At 44.5% G+C, this 24,251-nt stretch overlaps 2 protein-coding genes across 2 annotated transcripts in view; both read left to right on the forward strand.

Moving 5' to 3' along the window:
- Positions 1–12,076, forward strand: part of Nup133 (nucleoporin 133) — a 44,690-nt gene extending 32,614 nt beyond the window's left edge. The window contains exons 21-26 of the mRNA XM_005064668.4: positions 1,274–1,409; positions 3,738–3,856; positions 5,463–5,543; positions 7,469–7,533; positions 8,964–9,052; positions 11,856–12,076. Of these exons, the coding sequence (XP_005064725.1) occupies positions 1,274–1,409; positions 3,738–3,856; positions 5,463–5,543; positions 7,469–7,533; positions 8,964–9,052; positions 11,856–11,992 (627 nt within the window). The 3' untranslated portion in view covers positions 11,993–12,076. The remainder of the gene's footprint in view (positions 1–1,273; positions 1,410–3,737; positions 3,857–5,462; positions 5,544–7,468; positions 7,534–8,963; positions 9,053–11,855) is intronic.
- Positions 12,077–16,313: 4,237 nt separating this feature from the next.
- On the forward strand, positions 16,314–19,438 carry Acta1 (actin alpha 1, skeletal muscle). The gene is made up of 7 exons (XM_005064666.4): positions 16,314–16,462; positions 17,461–17,601; positions 17,695–18,019; positions 18,208–18,369; positions 18,467–18,658; positions 18,804–18,985; positions 19,066–19,438. Exons 2-7 carry the CDS (start codon positions 17,473–17,475, stop codon positions 19,207–19,209), a joined length of 1,134 nt encoding a protein of 377 aa, XP_005064723.1. The 5' UTR covers positions 16,314–16,462; positions 17,461–17,472; the 3' UTR covers positions 19,210–19,438.
- The last annotated feature ends 4,813 nt before the right edge of the window (positions 19,439–24,251 follow it).

The raw sequence follows: 24,251 nt of genomic DNA on the forward strand, positions 1-24,251 counted from the left end.
ATTTATCTAATGAGCCATCTCATAGCCTCTCATATAAGTTCTTATGGTACAGATATATTAGTCTTATTTAATCTTTCCTGTTCTATGTATTTATTTAAACTTCATCTTGCACTTTTCAAATATATATGTAAAGATGTATCAACATACAATTCTTTTAAATTTAAAACGCATTATTAACAGTTTGTTAACACATATACTTCCTGTCCAAATTTACTTTCTGATGCAGTGATAAACACTGACCAAAAACAACTTAGAGAAGGAAAGGTTTATTTGGTTACACATTCCAGTCACAGTGATCATTGAAGGAAGCCGGGACAGAAGCAGAGGCAGGAACCATAGAGGACAGTTGTTTTCAGGCTCCCATTCAGCTATTTGTCTTATATAGCCCAAGCCCATCTGCCCAGATAGTACTGCCCACAGTGGGCCCTCCTACATCAATTAGCAGTAGAAAAAAATGTCCCAACATACATGCTCACCATGTCTGAGAGAAACCATCACTCAAGTGAGATTTCTTCTTCCCAGGTATGTCTAGGTTTGTGTTGAGTGGTCAAAAATCTCACCAGCACACCTCCTATTCTCTCAAATCATTGGAATGGTATTGTCTTACTTCTAATACTCCCAATGTAGGTCACTGTACTTGGTCTATTACAATTTTTAAAATTACAAATATTTTGTATTTTATATAAAAGTCATTAGTCTTTTCTTTTTTCCTTCTAATGAAAATTCAAATTGTGGGATCCAGGAAGATAGTCAATAAAATGAGTAGGATTTTGGAACCTGTGTGAAAAGCCAGACCTGCAATGCACACATATAATCTCATACTGGAAAGGCAAAGATAGGCAGATCCCTGGAGTTCATTGGACAGCCAGCCTTAGTCTGTGAGCTCCAAGTTCAGTGAGAGATCCTGCCTCATAAAAGAAATCAGAGGGTAACTGATGAAGACACCAAACATCTCTGGCCTGCATACACACATATGTGCAAAACAAGATCACATACACAAAACTCAGATTATAAGTAAAAACGGTGCAAATTAAAGTTGTGCTCCTGGAGGGTGCTAAGTGAATACACAGTTGTTATGGAGCAGGTATTTTCTAAGTCTCCCTTCCAGTCTGCTTGAGATTTCCATGTGTATTGCTTAGTGCTTTGGCACTGATCCCAGGTAGTTAGACTCACCAGTATGTCTTTCTTCAGCACCCTTGGAGAAGAAATGAGTTTGGTATTTGCTGAGCTACTTCAAGGGCCCCTTGTGATTTTCTTGTTTTGTTTATTGTAGGCTCATACAACACTGCTCAGTTTGGCAAATATGGAAACTCGTTACTTTGCAAAGAAAAAAACCCTTCTTGGCTTGAGTAAACTGGCTGCATTAGCTTCAGACCTTTCAGAAGATACACTACAAGAGAAAATTGAAGGTAAGAGGAAGTCAGAATGAGAAGGCACACAAGTCAGTTGCACTGTAACTACCTATATAGTCATTCCAGTTTAGTAGGAATGCTGTTACTTATTTTACTCAACATCCATACTTTATCATTCAGACATGTACTTGGAATCATTAATACCATTATTATTCTGCTGAGTAGGAAATAAGAGGATCCCTGGGGCTTGCTCTCCAACCTGCATAGCCAAATTAGTGAGCTCCAGGTTTTTGTTTTGTTTTTTAAAGACCCTGTCTAAAAAACAAAAAATAAGACAGAGCAATTGAAAAAAGCATCCAAAGTTAACTTCTGGCTTCTACACACATACAAAAGCTAAACCATTGAGTTGAGGGCTTGGGAAAAAGATAATTCTGTATTTTCAGTACACAGACCTCTCAGATAAGACAAGCCTGTGTTTCACACTTCTGAAGTGTTATGACATGTCTTGTATGTCATCAGATATATTCCTTTGCCAGTGCGTAGCATCTCACCACGAGAAAACAAGGCATTGTACACTTATGTCAGCCTGGCCTCTTCATAGTTAGTAATGTGAAGACAAAAAGGTAAACTGTTTCAGACGAAAGGAGCTGAGGCATGTGGTGACCAAATTAGCATGAGCATGAGGCCTTTTTTTTTTTTTTTTTTTTTTTTGGTTTTTCGAGACAGTTTCTCTGTGGCTTTGGAGGCTGTTCTAGAAGTAGCTTTTGTAGACCAAGCTGGTCTGAAACTCACAGAGATTCACCTGCCTCTGCCTCGGAGTACTGGGATTAAAGGCGTGCACCACTAACGCCCAGCGAGCATGAGGCCTTTAATGGATCTTTAGTCATCCTTCAACCAAACAACTGTGATGAATATTTTGGAAACAACTAGGAAAACTTGAACTTTTTTTTTTTCCTTGAAATTGGGTCTCACTATGAAGCCCAGGCTGGCCTTGAATTTAGAGCCCTTCCTCATCAGCGTCCTGAATGCTGTGAATGAACATATTTAATATTAGATGATATTACCATAAGTTTCTTAACTTCTGTAGGCTTAATAATGCTGTTTTTTATTAGATGTCCTTACTCTGGTTTTTTTGTTGTTGTTGTTTTGTTTTTTTAAGACAGAGTTTTTCTGTGTAGCCCCGACTGTCCAGAAACTCATTCTGTAGACCAGGCTGGCCTTGAACTCCAGAGCTTCACCTGTCTCTGGCACGAATTTTGGATTAAAGGCGTGTCCTTATTCTTAGAAATACATACTGAAGATACTGAAGTACTCAGAATTTAATGCCATAATTCCTGCAGTTCCCTCTGATAGAAGGGGGTGGGGGAGCCAGGCATGGTGGCATATACCTGTGATCACTGCACCTTGGATGCTAAAGCAGAACTGGAGTTTTAAGGCCAGTCTTGGATACATAGTAAACTGAAGGCCAGCCTGGGCTATGTGAGACATGTCTCAAAAAAAAGATTGAAAATGCTAGATGTGGTTATACATGCCTTTAATCCTAGCACTCAGGAGGTAGAAGGTGGCAGATCTAGGTCTCAGAATTAATTAAATATATTTTGGTCAGGCTGTGGTGGCTCACACCTTTAATACCAGCACTCGGGAGGCAGAGGCAGGCAGATCTCTGTGAGTTTGAGGCCGGGCTGGACCGACAGCCTCCAAAACAATACAGAGAAACCCTGTCTCGTAAAACCAAATAAATTAATAAATTTTGGTTATGTGAGTAATTCCTATGGAAAAATTTAAGTTATGCGGAAGGGGGGTGGTTTGTGTTAGATTGGAAATTCCACCTCCTGAAGTAACTACTGTGATTTTTGGTTTCATTTGCTCACTGGCAGTTTGTGGAACACTATTGTTGTGTGAGTAGAAGTGCTGTGCTTCTGTCTATTGTGACTGCTGTGGTGGACAGACAGCAGTTCCTTCCTGCTTCTCCAGCAACCCAGTACATCAGGACAGAGAATCAGGGCAGGAGCCTTGGACCAATGGGGTGTTTTTACCCATTAATACCTGACTGCACATATACCCAGGTTTTCTTTTTCTTCTGATATATTGTGGTTTCTGAATGATACTGCCATGCTCTTTCACTGATCTGCCCTAAAGTAGGGCCTCAGCGTGGGCTCAGACCTCCTGAAGTACCTAAGTACCTTTCTTTCTCCATGGCTGCTTCTGCTACTGTAGTCATGTATAGACATTGGATCAAACAGTAATTATGTTGTCAGCAGTGAAGAATAGACTTGGAGACTCGGGTAGCAATGAATTGCCTTTAGAGTTGCTTGGTTTTTAATTTGTGTTTGATTGATGATAACTGAAGTGAAAATCTCATCATTATCTGTCCTTGGTTACCAGCAATGGCTGAGCAAGAGCGCTTCCTGCTACACCAGGAGACCCTGCCAGAGCAGCTACTGACCGAGAGACAACTGAGTCTTAGTGCAATGCCTGTGTTGACTGCACCACAGCTCATCAGTGTAAGTGGTGTATATGTCACAGCCTTGTCCTGTTTCCACACTCAGAACAAGCCTGAGTTTTCTAGGCCATACTGTGGAGCTCCCAACAGGATCCTTTCCCTCCTCCCACCTGCCAGAGACCTTTCACCTAGAAAAGCTATTAGAAGGACAAAGAATTAGCGGGATGCAGCTCCCCTGGCCCTTCAGGTACTCATTCAGGGGACTAGTAGGAATCATGGTAGTTTGCTTTCTTGGAATAGGAGTATGTGTTATGAGGTAACTATTCTCCTAGAATGTTACACTAAGACTCTTGTTAGCAAAGGTGTATATGAGGAACTAAGATGCACAGGCTTCAGGTACTGCCTTCACGTGTTTGCTGGCCACCAAATGATCCAAGGCAAGACCAGAGCATCTAGGTTGCATCAAATGAGAAGCTGGTGTTGTATGCACACTGCCTCCCTCCTCTTCCTCCTCCTCAGGCATTTCATCCTTAGTCTGCTCTAATTGTAGTTAAAGGAAAGCAAGCAGTCTAGAATCTGTTGGCAACAGAGTTTGAGTGGTGCTCTCTTCTGAGAGAGCATTTACTGGAGAGATCTGAAATGTAGGTGTAAGTACTATATTTTTTGTGTCATTAAGAAGGAAAGTGTAGTATCAGACTTGCTCAGACACATCATCCATTTGAATGCTACTCACCAGTTTCAAAGGTGGAGGCAAAGGAATTTTGTAAAGTATTAGGTTTCAGCCTATGTGGCAATCAAAACTAGGAGATAGGTTATATATAAAAGATTTTTTATGTTGTTAAAGGATTATATACAGTTTTTAAAAATGAAATTGTCCTACTACATATAGTTGTTAGAAGAGAAAGATATAAAAAATCCACATTAATAATTTTAATCAAAAAGTTTTGTGTTAAAAGATGGCAGGATTTTGAGGGACATGTACAAGTTATCTGGCACCTAACTCACCAGGGAAACTGAATCACATAGAAATTGTTGGTTTACTTCCTTTACAGTGTTGAACGTTGGAACCCAGGGCCTCATATGCTAGGCAGGTACTCACCACTAGGCCCAGTTGTATGCTAGGTTGTTGTTTTTAAAGCCATTTAAAAGAGTAGCATTCCAAAAGCCATGCACTGAGTGGCCCTATGAGCCCAAGAGCAGGAATTTATGTCAAAGATTGTACATGAAAACCTGAGGAAAAGTTTTTAGTATATTCTTAATCTAAGATTATAAATTTTCTGACATTTTTAAAAGAGTATATCTTATTATGTAAATTAATTTCTCATTTAGAATGAATATGTACTGTTAGCCAGGTGGTGGTGGTGCACGCCTTTAATCCCAGCACTCAGGAGGCAGAGGCAAACAGATCTCTGTGAGTTCAAGGCCTGCCTGGTCTATAGAGTGAGTTCTAGGACAGCCAGGGCTATACAGAGAAACACTGTCTTGAAATAAAAAAGAAGGAAAAAAAAATATGCATTATTAGACAATTTGCTATATCCAGAATATAGCTCCCAAATATGTCATTGTTCTTGGCTACAAAAATATGTGCAGATTATATAAAAGAAATCAATGATTTAGTTTCTTCATAAACTTTCCTGGATAATTGTCTACCTTGGAACTTGTTGCAGCTGTACATCTGTGAGGAAAACAGACGAGCCAATGAATATGATTTTAAGAAAGCCTTGGACTTGTTGGAATATATTGATGAGGTAAGAAATCACCCTCCTAGCTGGGCATAGTGACACACACAGGGCTACACGGAGAAACCCCGTCTTGAGAAAAAGAAAGAAAGAAGGAAGGAAGGAAAGAAAAGAAAGAAAGAAAGGAAAAGGAAGAAAAGAGGCTACATGAGAAGATTTAATTTTGGTTAAGAGCCTAATGCTTCCCTGTGGCTCTTTGCAGACAGACAGCCATCCCGACTGTTAGAAGAGCTGATAGGAAACACCTATTCTAGAGAATCCTCTCCCATTTCCAGTTGGCTTTTTCTGTGCTGGGGGTGGGGGGGGTGTGGATGTATGTATGTGTTTCTGTGTGGAGGACACCTTGCCAGAGTTGGTTTTCTTCCTTAACAGGTGGGTTCCCAGGAGCAAATTCAGATCATTTGACTTTTTGGCAAATGCTCAAACCTGCTGAGCACTTGTCCCAGATTTTTTTTTTTTTTTTTTTTTTTTGGTTTTTACGAGACAGGGTTGCTCTGTATTGTTTTGGAGGCTGTCGGTCCAGCCCGGCATCGAACTCACAGAGATCCGCCTACCTCTGCCTCCCGAGTGCTGGGATTAAAGGCGTGCCCGAAATTTTTTTTCAATGGAGCTTTTTAAAGTCTTGGGTATTCTTCTTCCTTAGCCCCCTAAAGGAAGCTGCCCTCCACTTTCAAAGGTCAGAAAGCAAGTGCAATAGGATCAGTGGTTCTGCTTCTTGGTTGTGTGATCAGAAGTTGTTTGGTGGCCTTTAGAGTCATAATGTTAACGTTTTTTCACACCTTTTTTGTTGTGGAATCCCACCTAACCTCCAGACAGGCTTTCTTTCTGTATAACAGCCCTAACCATCCTGGAGCTAGCTCTGTAGACCAGGCTGGCTTTTTTTTTTTTTTTTTTTTAATCTGTATGAATGCCTGCAGAAGCCAGAGGAACATCTCAGATTCCTTGAAATTTAATTTACAGACAGTTGTAACCTGTTATCTGGATGCCAGAAACCAAATCCAGTTCTTCTGTAAGAGCAGAAAGTGCTGCTAATTGCTGTGCCATCCCCTTGGCCTGTTTTGGGATGGGGGCCTGGGGACATTTGAGACAGTATATTGGTATGACCGCAATCCTTACTTCAGCCTCCCAGCTGCTGAGCTTATACACCATACCTGGCTATACAACCATTTGGTTTTTTTGTTCTATGTGCATTCATGTTTATGTATACATGTATACATCTGTGCACTTGGCTGTGGAGGTCAGGACAATGCTGAGTATCATCCTCTGGAGCACCATCCACATCCTTTGGGACAAGGTCATTTGTTGGCCTGGAACTCATCAATTAGATTACACTAGCCAGTGGGACCCAGGACGCCTCCTTTCTCTCCCTCCTCACTCCTAGAATTACAAGTCAGCACCACCACACTCAATGTTTTTACATGGGTTCCAGGATCAAATCCTCATATTTGCAAGGCAAACATGAGGATTTTCTCCCTGCATAACCCCTTTAATAATCTTAACCTCTTAGAGTTCCTAATGAACTCGAGTGATCTGAAATCAGCACGGATATCAGCAATACTAACACTTTAAAGAAAGGAGAAAGGGGTCTGGGAAAGGTGTCTCTATAGTTAAGAACACTTGCTGCTTTTGCAGAGAACCCAGGTGTGTTCTAGCACCCACATGGCAGCTCACAACCATCTGTAACTCCAGTTCCAAAAGATCCTGTGCCCTTTTCTGGCCTCCTTGGGCATCATGCCCAAATGCAGTACACTTACATACATACAAGCAAAATATTCATATATGTAAAAAATAAATTTTATAGATAGTGGGTGGTGGTTGTTATGAATTAATGCAAAACAACAGTGTTAATTAGGGGTTAATATAATTAAGGTTTAAATGTACGTTTTAGTTTTAAAGTGTAGCTTTAATCAGGTTGTTCTTTTTTTGCTGTGAAGGAGGAAGATGTGAGCATCGATGATCTGAAGCTGGAGATCCTGTGCAGAGCTCTGCAGAGAGATGAGTAAGTCCTTGCCTGGGTGCCAGGTCCATAGGCAGGAACTGCTTCCATCAGAACTGTAACTTGGAGCCGGGTGGTGGTGGCGCATGCCTTTAATCCCAGCACTTGGGAGGCAGAGGCAGGCAGGCGGATCTCTGTGAGTTCGAGACCAGCCTGGTCTACAAGAGCTAGTTCCAGGACAGTCTCCAAAGCCACAGAGAAACCCTGTCTCAAAAACCAAAAAAAAAAAAAAAAAGAACGGTAACTTGGTGCACAGGATGGGCCTGTGTGCTTCTGGGTATTTCAGCATGCTCTGAGCATAGTAGCAGTTTCATTGGTAATTTCAGTGTTTTGTTCTGGTTTTCGAAGCAGGCTTTCCCTGTAAAGTCCTGGCTGACCTGGAACTGGATCTGTAGACCATGCTGGCCTCAAACAGAGATCTGACAGCCTCTGCCTCTTTAAAGATTTAGTTAGTATGTGAGTGTTTTTCTGAGTGTATATCTGTGCAACACATGCATGCCTGGTGCCAAAGAGGTCAGAAGATGTTCATTCCCCCCGAATCAGAATTACAGACAATTGGGAGCCACCATATGGTTATAATTTTGATGAGAACTCCCTGTCCTAGTTTAAAATTTTTAAACTACTTGTGTGTGTATATGTGCGAGTGCAGGCAGGCCAAAACACACATGTAGAGGTCAGAGAATAACTTTCTGGGGTTCTCTCCTTCCACCTGCCTTTACCACGTATTAAGCTTGGATTATCATGCATGGCGAACATGTTTATCCATTGAGCCGTCTGCCAGCCCTTGTTCTAGCATCCAGTATGAGTTTAAGTTGCCTGTGGCTTGTGTGTCTTTAGCACCAGAAAGCAATGCTGTGTGTTCATGTACACTTGGAAGAAAACTACTCTTCTTCACCACGTTGTGGTGCAGTTCTGTTCAATAAAGACAGAATTTGCTGAAAATTGTTTCTATTACTGTGCTCAGAAAGACAGCATTTTAAGATCCTGACTAGATTTGTTACTTGAAGCATTTTCTTCAGAATGATGCCTCACAGTAGGTAGTGATGATACGCACCTGTAACTCTAGCACCTGAGAGGCAAGGTGTGGGGATCAAGAACTTAGGACCAGCCTGCAGTATATAGCAAAATGCTGTGTGTGTGTCCCCTGCTGTGGGGGGGCATTTTAAAATTGTGTGGTGGTGATGGCATGGCATCTGCTGCCAGTATAGCTTAGATCAAAACAGATTTTCTTCCTTTTTTTTTTTTTTTTTTTTTTGTCAAAACAAATTTAGATGTGTCCCACATTTAAAGACCATTATTTTGGTAACTTGAAGCGGGTCACAGAACTTGACTTTCTATCCCACGACCATCAGGAGAAAGCCACAGTAGCAAACAAAAACCATTTGTCTCAGCTGCCATGATGATTCAATTTCCCTCATGGTTTTCTTTTCCAGCTGGTCTAGTTCAGATGGCAAAGATGATCCAATCGAAGTGTCCAAAGACAGTGTATTTGTGAAGATCTTGCAGAAACTTATAAAAGACGGTAAGTGGTTTGTTAACTGTTAGAAATTAAATGTTGCCAACACTCAGGAGGCAGAAACAGGTGGATCTCTAAGTTTGAGGCCAGCCTGATCCACAAGGGGAGTTCCAGGACAGCTAGGGCTGTTCCACAGAGAAACCCTGTCTCGAAAAAACGGAAAAAAAAAAAGAAGAAGAAGAAAGAAATGAAATCTTGCCTGTTGGTTTTGGATACAATGGGAACTAGGTGTTGCCAACATGACATAGCACAACTTGTTCTCAGGGAAGCTACTTTCCTACTCTGCACTGGGGGACCAGGGTTAAGGAGCTGTTCTCCACCCAGTGACACAGACTCTGGTTGTAACAGCAGAAGTCTCATACGTGCCTGTAACTCTAGTTCCTTAGTAAGCAGAACCCTTTTCTGGCCTCCATAGTCACCTGTACACAAATGGCACAGCACATACACATGAAATAAAAACAAGCACATGCACTTTGACCAAACTTGAGGTCCTGAATCCAATCACCATAGCCCATATGGTGAAAGGAGACAGCCATCTCCCAGAAGTTGTCATCTGACCTTCACACATGCACACACTGAGGAAGTACAATAGGACTAGAGAGTTGCTTCATCAGGTAAGAACATTTGTTCAATTCCAGCATCCACATGGTGACTTACAACTGTCTGTAACTCCAATCCCAGGGAATCTGAAGTCCTTCTACCCTTTGCAGGTGGTACATATGTGGTGTACATCCATACTTGCAGGCAAAACACTCATACACATAAAACAATAAAATAAATAAACTTAAATAAATAAATATTTTTAAAGGAAAATGTAATTAAAAATTCACTGGAGAGATGGCTAAATAGTTAAGAACACTTGCTGTTCTTCCAGAAGAGCTGAGTTTGATTCCCAGCCCCTGCGTAGGAGCTGGGAATCAAAATTCCATTTCTAGAGGATAGAATGCCTGGCCTCTGAAGACATGGGGCACACATGTGCACACACAGACATGCAAACAAAATACTTATATGCATAATTTTCTAAAATAAAATCTTTTTAAAAGTGGAATGCAAGATATTTGTACACATCCATTTTAGACATTAAGACTAAAATTCAACTTAGAAATAAAAATAACAGGCTGGAGAGATGGCTCAGAGTTTAAGAATACTGGCTGCTCTTCCAGAGATCCTGAGTTCAATTCCCAGCAACTACATGGTGGCTCACAACCATCTCTAGTGGGATCTGATGCCCTCTTCTGGCATAAAGGCATACATTCAGATAGAGCACATAAAGTAAATAAATAAATACATCTTTTTTTTTAAAAAGAAAAGAAATAAAAATAACAGAATATGTTTTATGCCTATGACCTGTGTCTAAAGCAGTGAGAAAAGTTCTGTTTGTTGTGGGTGGTGGTGCACGCCTTTAATCCCAGCACTTGGGAGGCAGGTGGATCTCTGTGACTTCAAGGTCAGACTGGTGTACAAAGTGAGTTCTAGACAGCTAGGACTGTTATACAGAGAAACCCTGTCTTGGAAAACCAAAATGGGAAAAAAAAGTATGATTCTTACAGAATTGCTGGATCAAAACACTGGGTGGTGGCACACACCTTTCATCCCAGCACTTGGGAGGCAGATCTCTGTGTTCAAGGCCAGCCTGGTCTACAGAGCAAGTTCCAGGACAGCCATGGCTACACAGAGAAACCCTGTCTTTAAAAAAACAAAAGGTGAGCTGGAGAGATGGCTCAGCAGTTAGTTAAGAGGACTGGCTACCCTTCCAGAGGACCTGGGTTCAATTCCCAGCACCCACATGGCAGTTCACAAATATCTGTAACTCTAGTTTCAAGGGATCTGACATCTTCACACCAATGCACATAAAGTAAAAGTTAAATAATTTTTTTTTAATTCATTAGATCAAAACACGTATGCCAGGTCCAGGTAGTATGCAGACCAACCAACCTACCTCTGGCAGATCCTTTCAGATTCAGAGTGCTATATTTGAAGAACATACAATGACATGTATCCTAAGTCCAGTGATTCTGCAGAATGAATACGAATGGTATTTACTGGGATGGCATTCACATGGCCCCAACATTTGTTATGTTTATACATGCAAGATGTATCATTTAATCTACATAAAACATACCTACTCCTACCTGGTACATAGTTGCTCAGTAGACCGTTTGTCTTATGATGATGTAGAATTACTCAATTTATCATTATAACAAGTTCAAAAAGATGGTGCTGGATGCTTCAGGAATATTTTCACTGGACAAGTACCTCGTCTCAAAAATATCTTCCTTAAAACCAGAGAAGCTGGCTGGGTGGTGGTGGTGGTGGTGGTGGTGGTGGTGGTGGTGGTGGTGGTGGTGGTGGTGGTGGTGGTGGTGGTGGTGGTGGTGGTGGTGACGACGACTATTAGTTGAAAACTTCCACATTGAAGGAATGTCTTTTGATTTTTTTGAAACAGGGTTTCTCTGTAGCTCTGGCTGTCCTGGAACTAGAACTAGCTCTGTAGAGCAGTCTGGCCTCAAACTAGAGATCTGCCTGCTTTTGACTGCTGAGTGCTGGGATTAAAGGCATCTTTTTTTTGTTTTTTTTTTTTGTTTTTTTTTGTTTTTTTTTGTTTTTCGAGACAGGGTTTCTCTGTATAAAGTGTAGAAAATGACAATTGCAGATTCTACCACAGACCTCATCTGGAGCGGTTGCTTTGACCAGCAAGAGCCTGCAGGTGGCGCTGAAGAGGCTGTTGTCAGATTTAGGGCACTATGACTGGGAGGAGACTCATTCACAGGGGAGTCTCTGAAATAAGTGACTTGTGTTTTGTTTGCAGGCATCCAGCTCAGTGAATACTTGCCAGAGGTGAAGGACCTGCTTCAAGCAGAGCAGCTGGGAAGCCTGAAGTCCAACCCTTACTTTGAGTTTGTTCTAAAAGCAAATTATGAGTATTATGTCCAGGGACAGATGTAACATTTGTAGAAATTGTTGTTTCTAAAATTTTATAAATATTTGCTTATAAAAAATTTGATGCCAATAAAAGTAAGTTTTATTCCATTTAAAGTTTATATAATTTTAACTGTGGCAGCCAGTTTTTTTTTTTTCACTCTTTATTTGGGAGCTATAATATAAAATGGGGCATAACCCTAGCTTTCTTTCAGTTGTAAGATATTTTCTTTTCATTTTCCACTAGAAGTCACCCTTATTTCTGTATTGCTGCCCTTTCTCCAGCCTCCCTTGGTCCAGTGAGGCATGCAGTTTCTGTCTGGCACTGCCTCCTTGTGCATAGTATGTCTGTTTTGAGGATTATATGGTTGAGTCAAGTTTGTTGACATGCACCTATAATCCCAACACTAGAACCTAAGACAGGAAGATACTGAGTTCAAAGCCAGTCTGGCCAGCATAGCAAGGTCTTGACTTGAAAACCAAAAATGATTGCCTCTCCCTCCCACTAGTTGGTTACCCAATGCCAGCCCTTAAATAGTATACATACAAGTAATAGTTTGTGAACTGATCATGTTGGGTTTATCTATTTAGGGCAACAATTAAAAGAGGCCATGAATTTGAGAGCAGGGGAGCAGGAAGGTGTTGGAGTTGGCATGGGAAGGGGAAAATAATTTAGTTATATTTTAATTTCAAAAAATTAAGGAAAACATTGTTTTTCAAGATTGCCCTAATCAGTCTCTGGAGTCACTGTGACTCTGGATCTGGTACACTGAAGATTCTCTGGGATGTTGATATCTCTTTAGATCAAAGCCAGAGGAAAGTACCTACTTAGCAAAATGAACGTCAGATTTTACTGACTTACTGTGTGACTGATACAGAAGGTCTTAACTCATGAAAGCTGACAGCTGGTAACTCATTGGGAATGTTCCTCACTTTCTACGTTGATTACAACAAACAACATGTGGGGACAGGGTGTTGCTATGTAACTGGGTGATCTGGAATTCATTGTTGTAGACAGGTCGGCCTCAGATCCGCCATCAATAATGGATAAATCTTAATGAAAAGTGTTTTCGTGAGTAAGATGTTTGTGTGGCTTTCTGAGCTATCAGTAAATTGTCACTGGTACAAAATAGTTTCTTACACTGGCTGTAATCTCAGTATTGACTCAGTGAGCTGGAGTCTATGATTTCCTGATTGTTTCCAGTTTCACCATAGTTGATCCTTTCACAAATACTGTCTGCCCGTGGATGTTGTTCTGTAAACCCCAGAAAGGGGCCCTGGCAGCCTGTATGGTGCATAGAGGCAGAGATTTCATTGTTTTATTCTCTTGACTGGCTGCTGTGGGAAGGGCCAGCAATCTCTAAGACGGATTCATGGCATCTCAGGCTATCTATCATTATCCCATATTCTTGAGTTCTTCCAGGCTAACTACAGTCCCACTATTATTGCCTCCCCACCCACTCCTATTCTGTCCTCAGAATGACTATATATTCATGTGTAAAAAGGCCACAAATGATGTAGTGGCACATGCCTTTAATTCTAGCACTTGGGAGGCAGAGCTAGGTAGATCTGAATTTGAAAGCAACCTAGTGTACATAGGGAGGTCCAAGCCAGCTGTATAGTGAGACTCCATCTGAAGATGACAAGAACCTACCTATTAAATACAATATGTACTGAAAAGTATAGACTGTGTGTACATATTGTGTGTATATATTGCATGTGTGTATAATTTTTATATAGCTATATATTTATAGATATATACACACACAAACTTCTTCAGTATGCCGCTGTGGCTGGCCTCAAACTCTCAGTCCTCCTGCCTCAGCCTCCCAAGTGCTAGAACTACAAGTGTGCACCACTATCCCTGGCTAGAATAGTTTTTTAAGGCATGTGGAAAAAATAAACACAAGCAACTGTTTAACCAGGAAGCCTTGGGCCTTGAACTGTATTGGACCACCTTTTGTTTTATGTGAGATATAGTGAGTACTTTGCACACCTTGACTCTGCTCTCAGTCAAAGCCTTTCCAAAAGTTTTTCCTCACTTGCTAGGATGGCAAGTCCCATGTACAGGAATGCATTTTGATGTACTATGGCCTTAATAAAAACAAGGGGTGTTGTACTCCATAGAACCAGTTCCTGAGCCAGCGTATTGTTCAGCAGGCAAGCACAGCAAGCCTGGCAACTCGAGTTCAATCCCCAGAATCTACATGAAGGTGAAAGGAGAGACCCAGTTCCACAAAGCTGTCCGCTGACCTCCATGTGTGCACCTCCCTGTGGCTCTGCGGTTCCAGAGCTGCTACAGGGTTAGAAGGGTAGAGCTGGCCTGTGCTGCTGCCCATTGCAGGGTTACCTGTTACCTGCCCTGTTTGCCTCTGGGTAGTGTGAGGGCGAATAGGATGTAAGAAGTGAAGGGGCAAAGTAGAGAGAAAAGAATTGTGAACATACCAGCTCTGCCCACAACACTGGGAGGCCAGCAGGAAGATGGTGAGTTTGAGTCCAGCTAGGATTCCAGAGAAAGAGACCTTGTCGGCAAAGGAAGAGACTGTAGCTGAGGCTGGAGGGCACCTGCCCTGCTCACCTGCTTGCTGCTCTGCCAGGTGTGGTGCAGTAGGTTTCCTGGAGTTCGAAGACACTTGTTCGAGGTCGACTTTGGATGTGCCGAATGTCATGCTGAGTTGAGAAAACTTTGTAGTTGGATAATAAGAGTCACGGTGAGCAGGCTTGCTGCAATCTGGGACAGTACTTACAGCCCAGCCCCTCTGATGTCCAGGGAGGGCATCAACACATTGCTCCCTACACTCGTGGCTAAATAAATGACTCCCCAAGACTGTATGTACTATGCTTTGCTGCTCGTTTCTTCCTAATAGTTACGTTGCCCCAGCATAGGGCAAAGACAAAGCCACAGAGCTAGTGATGACCCTGTTTGGCTGTGCAGTCCACAGTTTAGGAAGAGCTGTGTGGGAGCCTGGAGCAGCCTCAGTGTGCCTCTGCCCTCAGAGGATCTGCACCTGTCCCAGCTGCTGAGTTCCACTCCAAATGTGAACAACTATTTTGGGAACGCTTAAGCCATCAGAAAAATGAATGGCCCCATGGTGGCTTGGCTCTGATGCACCCCTCAAAGTATGTCGCCTGGTTGGCCTCAACACTTTCTTGGTCTTTCTTGTCCTCCCTGCCCAAATTGAGACAGGCGCCAAGAGACCGAACGACCTCTGCTCACCCCCACCCCACCTTCCATAAGTAGCTCCTAGAAACCCAAAGGCAGATCTTCATCTATTAGCGGTATAAATAGAATCCACACAGGCCTGGCAGGTGGTGGCTCCAAGGTGGATGGAAAGCAGCCGGACGGACAGGCATCATCCTCTAAATATAAAGATGAGTCTGCCTGGGAGCAGCCACTCCTGGGCTCCAGTGTAAGGTCTTGGTGCTCCTTAGAGGGGACATCCGTCACCATCTCTCTCTGCCTCAGCCCCCTCCAGGCTCCAGTAGTTCTGGGTGTAACCCTTCTTTGAGACCCAGGGGAAGTACACAGTGCCACCCAAGGGGAAGGTGTAATAGCATTTGCTCAACCCAGCTAACTAAATGAGAGTTCTGGAGTTAGGAAACCCCCCACCCCGCCCACTCTGACCCCTCCATTGCATTCAAGAGTGCACTGCAGAATGTAGGGGACAGCTCTAATCTGGTCTCAAATGCCATGTGCAAGGGCCACATAGCCCCCATGCCTCCCCTCACTACCACCTCCTCCTCTCTCCGACAGTTGTCTGCCCTGTGACAGCTGCATGCCCTACACTGACTGACAGCCTATGCAGGGGGAGGAGGGGTATATGTGGGTCAGATCTCTGAATTGGGGGGTTTTGAAGTGGGAAGGCATAGGGAGTTCAAATGTGGGGCTTATTTTCCATCCCTACCTGGGGCCCGTGAACCCTCCCAGCTCACCTAACCACAGGGCTCCCTCCCTTGGGCTTAAGCAACAGGGCTCCGTAGCCTGAGTTAACCCAAAGATGGGGTGTAATATGTCAGGTCAGGAATCAGGTACCTTCTCAGCAGCTCATGCACACAGGGTAGGCAGATCTGGGGAGACCTTTGAAACAGGTAGAGTTTGGGAAATGCAGACCTGTCATCTGCAAAAACAGTGACCTTTGGCCCAGCACAGCCCTGCAGTAAGCATTGGAGCCAGTTGGGAGGGGCAGACAGCTGGGGATACTCTCCATATATGGCCCGGTCCGGTCCTAGCTACCTGGGCCAGGGCCAGTCCTCTCCTTCTTTGGTCAGTGCAGGAGACCCGGGCGGGGACCCAGGCTGAGAACCAGCCGAAGGAAGGGACTCTAGTGCCCGACACCCAAATATGGCTTGGGAAGGGCAGCAACATTCCATCGGGGCGGTGTGGGGAGAGCTCCCAGGGACTATATAAAACCTGAGCTTGGGGACAGGCGGTCACACGGACGGACGTGAAGCCTCACATCCCACCCTCGGCACCCAGGGCCAGAGTCAGAGCAGCAGGTAGGGTGGTGGTGGGAGGGTGACCTGGAAGAAGCAGCAGAGCCAGCTGTTTAGCCCTGCACTCTGCCCTAGAGGCAGACACTTGAAAGTTGGCTCTGCTAATTTCTCCAAACTCATCTCCAGCCCATGTGAGCTGCTGACTTGGCATTTAGAATATGCCTGAAGCTCTCATTATCTACCCACTCCTGCCCATAGTCCCCCCTCTTCCCTCACTGAGGACTAAATCCAGGTCCTCCTGCAAGTGAGCAAGCCATCGCTCTCCTATGGAGCCACATGCCAGTCCCTGACTGGTTGAGATTTCTCTCCCTGAAATGCAGCAGCTCTTTCCCCTCCTCTCCCTTTCTCTACTGGGACCAAATCTGAGCCCTCTCCCATGGAGCTACACCCCAGGCCCTGGGAGACTCGTTTGAAGATGTGTTTGGAGAGATTTAGCATTGTCTCAGCTTTGGGGCAACTACCTCTGAGCCCAAGGCTTTTCTAAAGCCAGCAAGGCTTAGCTGATCTCTGGAACAGGAGACAGGTGGAAGTGTCCTTTCTGGGTTTGGGATGTTGTGGGTGTTCAATCAGGCAATTTCCCCATAACTGGGACGGTATTACCCTTCCCTGGGCAGCGTCCTCCACCCTCTCACAGGACAGGCAGGTGGGCACGGGGCCTTAATACGTCCTTCACAGATGGCATTGGGAAGTAGAGAGGATGGCATTAGTGCCAGCTGCGGGGTGAAGATAGAGGGTCTCGGGTCTCCAGAGGATGTCCCCTACATACCTAGTTGGAGGACTTAATATGGCCCATAGACTGCCTCCCTGAGCGAAAGCATAGCCTTGAGCTGGGACAGCATCCTCTGGTCCTCTTTCAGGGGCTGAGGAAAGGAGTCTCTGGATCTCCAGAGGGAAGGTGGGTTGGGTGGAACTTTACCCTAACCCCCGACACACACACACACACACACACACACACACACACACACACACACACACACTAATCTACGGCCTTGTCCTTGCAGAAACTAGACACCATGTGTGACGAAGACGAGACCACCGCCCTTGTGTGTGACAATGGCTCTGGCCTGGTGAAGGCAGGCTTTGCCGGGGATGATGCCCCCAGGGCTGTGTTCCCATCCATTGTGGGCCGCCCTAGACACCAGGTCAGTCTGCTGGCAGGAAAGGGTAGGTTCACTGAGTATAGCCCGTGTGTCCCCCAGTCTGTAGTAACAAGCGTCTGATGTCTCCATCTACAGGGTGTCATGGTAGGTATGGGTCAGAAGGACTCCTACGTGGGTGATGAGGCCCAGAGCAAGCGAGGTATCCTGACCCTGAAGTACCCCATCGAGCATGGCATCATCACCAACTGGGACGATATGGAGAAGATCTGGCACCACACCTTCTACAACGAGCTGCGTGTGGCCCCTGAGGAGCACCCGACTCTGCTCACTGAGGCCCCCTTAAACCCCAAAGCTAACCGAGAGAAGATGACCCAAATCATGTTTGAGACCTTCAACGTGCCTGCCATGTATGTGGCCATCCAGGCGGTGCTGTCCCTCTATGCCTCTGGCCGTACCACCGGTAAGTGCCCATATACGGCCCACTCTAGGCCAGATAGTGTCCCAGCATCCCAGCCCACCCTCTTAGTCTGTGCCCTGCACCGGTACCATCCAATCCCTGCTATCACCTGCCCTATCCCGGTGCTTTGACACTGTCCCTGCTCTCCCTGCTGGTCTCCTCCACTCACGCACTGTCCCTCCCCTGCTCAGGCATTGTGTTGGATTCTGGGGACGGTGTCACCCACAATGTGCCCATCTATGAGGGCTATGCCCTGCCACACGCCATCATGCGTCTGGACCTGGCTGGTCGTGACCTCACTGACTACCTGATGAAGATTCTCACCGAGCGTGGCTATTCCTTCGTGACCACAGGTGCGTCCTTTTAATGGCTTCTGAGGGCAAGCCACGGAGGGCAAGCATGCGCCCCAGGCCTTGCACTGAGACCTCCCTATTGCTTCTGCCCCTGCAGCTGAGCGTGAGATCGTGCGCGACATCAAAGAGAAGCTGTGCTATGTGGCCCTGGACTTCGAGAATGAGATGGCCACCGCTGCCTCCTCCTCCTCCCTGGAGAAGAGCTACGAGCTGCCTGACGGGCAGGTCATTACCATCGGCAATGAGCGCTTCCGTTGCCCGGAGACGCTTTTCCAGCCCTCATTCATTGGTGAGCCACCCGCTAAGCAAGTGTAGGCTGGTGTACCAGGATCTGTTTCACTCCCCGCATGCCTCAGAGTACCAGGTCTCAACTCACCCGTGCTCTTAGTCCTCTGACTCTGTGGTTACTCACACTGCCCCTTTCCGGACACCAGGCATGGAATCTGCAGGGATCCATGAGACCACCTACAACAGCATCATGAAGTGCGACATCGACATCAGGAAGGACCTGTATGCCAATAACGTCATGTCAGGGGGCACCACCATGTACCCTGGTATCGCTGACCGCATGCAGAAGGAAATCACAGCTCTGGCTCCCAGCACCATGAAGATCAAGGTGATTGACATGCCTGGTGTGGGCGGAGACCCAGGGGCGGGGGGACACGCAGGCACCCGACTGACACTCTTGTCTTACAGATCATCGCCCCCCCTGAGCGTAAGTACTCAGTGTGGATCGGTGGCTCCATCCTGGCCTCGCTGTCCACCTTCCAGCAGATGTGGATCACCAAGCAGGAGTATGACGAGGCCGGCCCCTCCATTGTGCACCGCAAATGCTTCTAGGCACACCTTCATCTGTGTACACTCTCTCTCCTCAGGACAACAATCGTGCCGTGGTTGCAGGGCGTCCCATCCTCGCCATGCTCCATCGCTGCCACTGCAGCCGGCACTTGTTTTTGTCCTGTACATAGATTGACTCGTTTTACCTCATTTTGTTATTTTTCAAACAAAGCCCTGTGGAAGGAAATGGAAAACTTGAACCATTAAAGCCAGCCATTCTGTTTTGCTGCAATAAAGTGTGTGTTGTCTTTATTTACTAAGAGTAGGGGATGGGCAGGAGAAAGACCCACCCCACCCATCACTTTTCACAGAACTCCAACTGGGTGGGCTCCTTAGAAAACAAAGTTAGGAAATTAGGTCTTCTCACCCAAAGCCTACGGTTTCCCCTCTGGATCATAGCCACTCCCCCTATAAGGCTTGCCGGGTCCCTGGCGGCTGCTCCCCCTTCACAGCTCGCTGTAAGTGGCAGCCGCTGCTGGCTGACTCAGCAGGCGCTGACCGTGGTGCTGCCCGGAGCACCTCTCAAATCTGCCTCGTGCCAGGGCTGGAAACTGGATCCTCAAGTCTAACCAAAAACTTGTATTCTGCATGTAATGAGAACTTTTTTTTTTTTGGCAGTCATTGTCTCTTCCAAACTGGGACGTACTTTGCTCCCTTCCCATCAAATGTCGGTTTCTCAGAGAAGCACTCTTTTTGTAAGGCTGTGGAAAAGCTACCAGGGAGGGAGGGTAAGGAAGGGCTTGGTGTCTAGAAAGGAGGTGGCTCTTGAAGGCAGCTAGCAAAGTCCAAGGTTGGCCGCCAGACTCATAGAAGACAGTATAAGAACAAAAATTGATTACCTCTCGCCATTAAAAAAAAATCTATCCCAGGATAGCACTCTACTTCAGAGCTACATCCAGTCACCACCAAATGTGACATAAAACACCTACAACAGCCGTTTGAAATCCTACAGGAGACAGATAAACAACACCCGCTTTTATCTATTTTGCAGACAGGCTGTCATATGCAGTGGAGGCTGGCCTTGAACTCTCAGTCATCCTCCTGCCTCAGCCTCTCTATGGCTGGCATTGCACCAGTATCATCAGACCCAACGTGCTGTTAAAAGTAGCTTTCTATTCCTAGTCAATATTTTCAAAAGCAGTTGTCCAAATTAAACAGACACCTACTCAAGAAAGGAAACAAACTCACTTAGAAGCATGTTTATAGATAGGGTTGATTATGTGGCTGGGGGTTTATTTCTTCCTTTCTTTCCTATTGACAAGCTCCAATCAGAAGTTTCTGAGGCCCCAACCCCCAGACACTGATCAGAAGAACTGGTTTCTAAATAAAGCTTCAGAGTTTATTACAATGAGCAAAGGGTACTAGACTTACTGAAAACCACCTTTTTGTTCTATCCGAAATGAAAGACAGTTTAAAATGGACTATTTTCTAGCCATACAGAGGAACTCAGGGTTTATTGTTAACACTAAATATAAATAAGGATGTCTGACCTGCTGACACCATTAAGGTGTCCTTAATGCTGAACAACCTGAATAATTTGCACAGCAAATAGCCTGGAAAAGCATCAGCATTGTCTAAGCTAGCTGCCATCTTGAGCACGTTTGAGCCAGGAACTTAAGTATGCCCACAACAGGTAATGAGCCATTTCTCCTGCAGTGATAATCAACCAGTAAGCAACTGGAGATATTTTGAAGCTGACAGGAATTTGAGCACACTCTGGAGTAGAATGGTTCCCTTGAGCACCGATCAGAAGGTAAGGCCCAATCTACCAGCAAAAAGGGGACAAAAATTATGAACTGCATAATTTCACTCAAGATGTGTAGAGTCTAAAATTACACTTCTTTTCCTGATATTTCTCTGAAGAGAAGCAAGCACCATACATTTTGTAAGTGTTCTGTATCTTTTGTGTTCTTGGAGAAAGCCTGAATGGTACTTCTATCATGGAGTCAGTTGTGCTGAGGCTTGGGGGCTACTAAGATCTGGGGTCCTGTTACAGTTGATATCTGTCAAATTGTGTCCTGAAATTTTAGTGCAGTGTTCTGTGTGGAAAACTAGAACACACAAAAACCTAGAACACACAAACATTTGGTGCCTACTGGAGTAAGATGTTGTTGACAAGCTGCTCAGTCCTTAAGTATTATTGTTCAGGGGAAAAAGATGAGAGGAATTTTTGTTGTTGTTCCCAGCACAGAAACATATGCATATTGTACGCACATGCATGTACACACACTCAGAATGTGGTTTCACATGCAGCAATCTCAACACAAGAGAGAGAAAAGCAGCATCAGTTCAAAGTCATCCTAGGCCACACAATAAGTTTGACATCAGACTGACCCACGTGAGACCCTGTGTCAATACAAAACAACTACGTCACACCACACAGGTACACACACACACACAAAGAAAAGAAACACAGTGTGAGCTGTGCATGTAAGTGTGCACTCCTGAATTTTCATCTTCCCTAGGGCTCTAGCTTAACAGTGGGAAGGAACAGCACTATTATTAAGAAACCTGTGGCCAGGTGGAGGTGGCACACGCCTTTAATCCTAGCACTTGGGAGGCAGAGGCAGGCAGATCTCTGTGAGTTCCAGGCCAGCCTGGTCTACAAAGTGAGTTCCAGAGCATGCAAGACTGTTACACAGAGAAACCCTGTCTCAAAAGAAAGGAAGACAGGCAGGCAGGCAGGCAGGTCAGGTGACTTGTGGTCCAAGCGCTGCTTTAGATACTACAAAGGGGCACAGAACAAGAACACACTTTTCTAAGACTGTGCCAGTTTCCCCTCATTGCTGCTCAACTCCTTCCTGGAACCTGGGGAGTTTTGCTTCAAACTCTGCTGTTAGGTGGTTTGTTTGTTGTTGTTTCCAGTGGGGTTCCTTTTAGCCAAAGACAGAGAATGACCTTGAACTTCCGATCCTCTGGGACTAACTAAACTTGGCATGCCCCTTTTATGGAGTGCTAGGGATAGAAGCAGGGCTTCCCATATGTTATGCAAGCATTCTACCAGCTGAGCCCAATGCTAGCCGTGCTGCCATGTTTCAGGCTGCTGTTTACTGAACTAAACATGAGTCTGCCAAGTCCCCAGGAGGATGAGCTCCAGCTGGGAGGCCAGGGGGCCTGGAGGTCCAGCAATCTAAAGCTGGAACATAACATGTTCATGAACCATCTGAACACAAAAAAGAACAAAATGAAGGGCAAATTGATAAAGGATTTAGGTCAGAATAATAAAAATCACCACAAAGCTTCCATGGGTAGCATAAGGGCTAGGGTTTTTTGCTTTGTTTTGTTTTTTATTCTTCCATGTTATCTCCAACTTACTTTTCCAGCAAATATATGTTGTGTTAATATCAAAATGTTAAAGTGAAATCAAAACCAAATAATTAACCAAAGGAAAAGACCACACTATCCCAGCTGCAGGGGTTCTAGTTTGGGTGGTCAGGATGCTGTATTAGTCAGGGTTCTGCAAAGGAACAGAGCAAATAGGATGAATACATATAAAGATTGTCTCATATTTGCTACAAGATTTATCTGAGGACTTAACAAAACCTCATAGCTTAACAAGGTATACACAGGTAGTATTATCGTATTACATTATCTTATGTGTATAGCTTGGATTCAGCTTTCATTACTAGGATGGTACTATACAGCAGTAGTCTCTAAGCCAAACAACTGCCATCCTCATAAGACCAGCTGTGGATTCTTTTTTGGGGGAGTGGGGTTTGAGACAGGGTTTCTCTGTGGCTTTTGGAAGCTGTCATGGAACTAGCTGTTGTAGACCAGGTTGGTCTTGAACTCACAGAGATCCGCCTGGTTTTAGTTTTGGCGGGTGGTGTTGTCTACATGCTGAGTTTTACAGCCTGAATGCTACTTCCATCATGGAGTCAGTTGGGCTAAGGTCTTGGTGCCTAATAAGGTCTGGGGCTCTGTTACAATGTCTCATAGTATTAAAATAGAAAAACAAGGGGCTGGAGAGATGGCTCAGCCGTTAAGAGCACTGGTTGTTCTTCCAGAGGTTCTGAGTTTAATTCCCAGCAACCACATGGTGACTCACAACTATCTATAATGAGACCTGATGCCCTCTTCTGGACTGTAGGGACACATGCAGGCAGAATGCAGTATACATAATTTTAAAAAATAGAAAAACAATAAGTAAAAGAATGTTAGAAAGATGCAAAAATGGAAACTGCATTCAGGAGGTATAGGCACGCAGGTCTCTGAGTTTGAGGCCAGCCTGGTCTACAATAGTGAGTTCCAGGACAGCCAGTACTACATAGTGAGGCCTTGTCTCAAAAAAGCAACAAACAAAAATGAAATTGTGAAATTGTTTCAGTGAAGAAGGGTTGATATATGAAATTAAGATGACTGGATGTTTCCAAAATGAGGAAAACTAGAAAGTTTAGACAAATTAATAAGGTCAGAGTAAGTTATTTAAGGTATGAAAAAACGGAGACTTAGAGATGATGACTGTGGTATTAAAATTTATAAGGTCATAATTTAATAATTCTTTTTCCTGAGATAGAGTTTCTCTGTGTAGCCCTGACTGACCTGGAACTCGTTCTGTAGATCAAGCTGGCCTCAAACTCAGTGATCCTCCTGCCTCTGCCTCCTGAGTTCTGGGATTAAAGGTGTGTGTTAAAGTTTTTAATACATTGGTGGCAAAACTCTGATTAAATTGATGGAGCCATTCATCTGTCCTTGGAAACAATTAAAAGAACTGGCTTAAAGAATAAAAAATGTAAGTCTATTCTGTTTATCTAGAAGTATTAGGGTTTTTTGATTGCTTGTTTTTTAAAACAGGGTCTCACTATATTTTCTTGGATGACCTGGATCTATGTTGGCCAGGCTGGCCTTGAATTTATGCAGATCCACCTACTTCTGCCTCTAGAGTGTTGGAATTAAAGGTATGTGCCTGAAGTATTTGGTTTTTGAGAAAGGTTTATCTAAATATTATACAATAGTTAAAAGAAACAGTGTTCTCTGTGAGTTTGAGGCCAGCCTGATCTACAGAGCAAGTTCCAGGACAGCCTCCAAAGTTACTGAGAAACCCT

This window comes from Mesocricetus auratus, unplaced genomic scaffold (genome assembly GCF_017639785.1).
Source record: "Mesocricetus auratus isolate SY011 unplaced genomic scaffold, BCM_Maur_2.0 Super-Scaffold_100013, whole genome shotgun sequence".
Taxonomy (NCBI): Eukaryota; Metazoa; Chordata; class Mammalia; order Rodentia; family Cricetidae; genus Mesocricetus; species Mesocricetus auratus.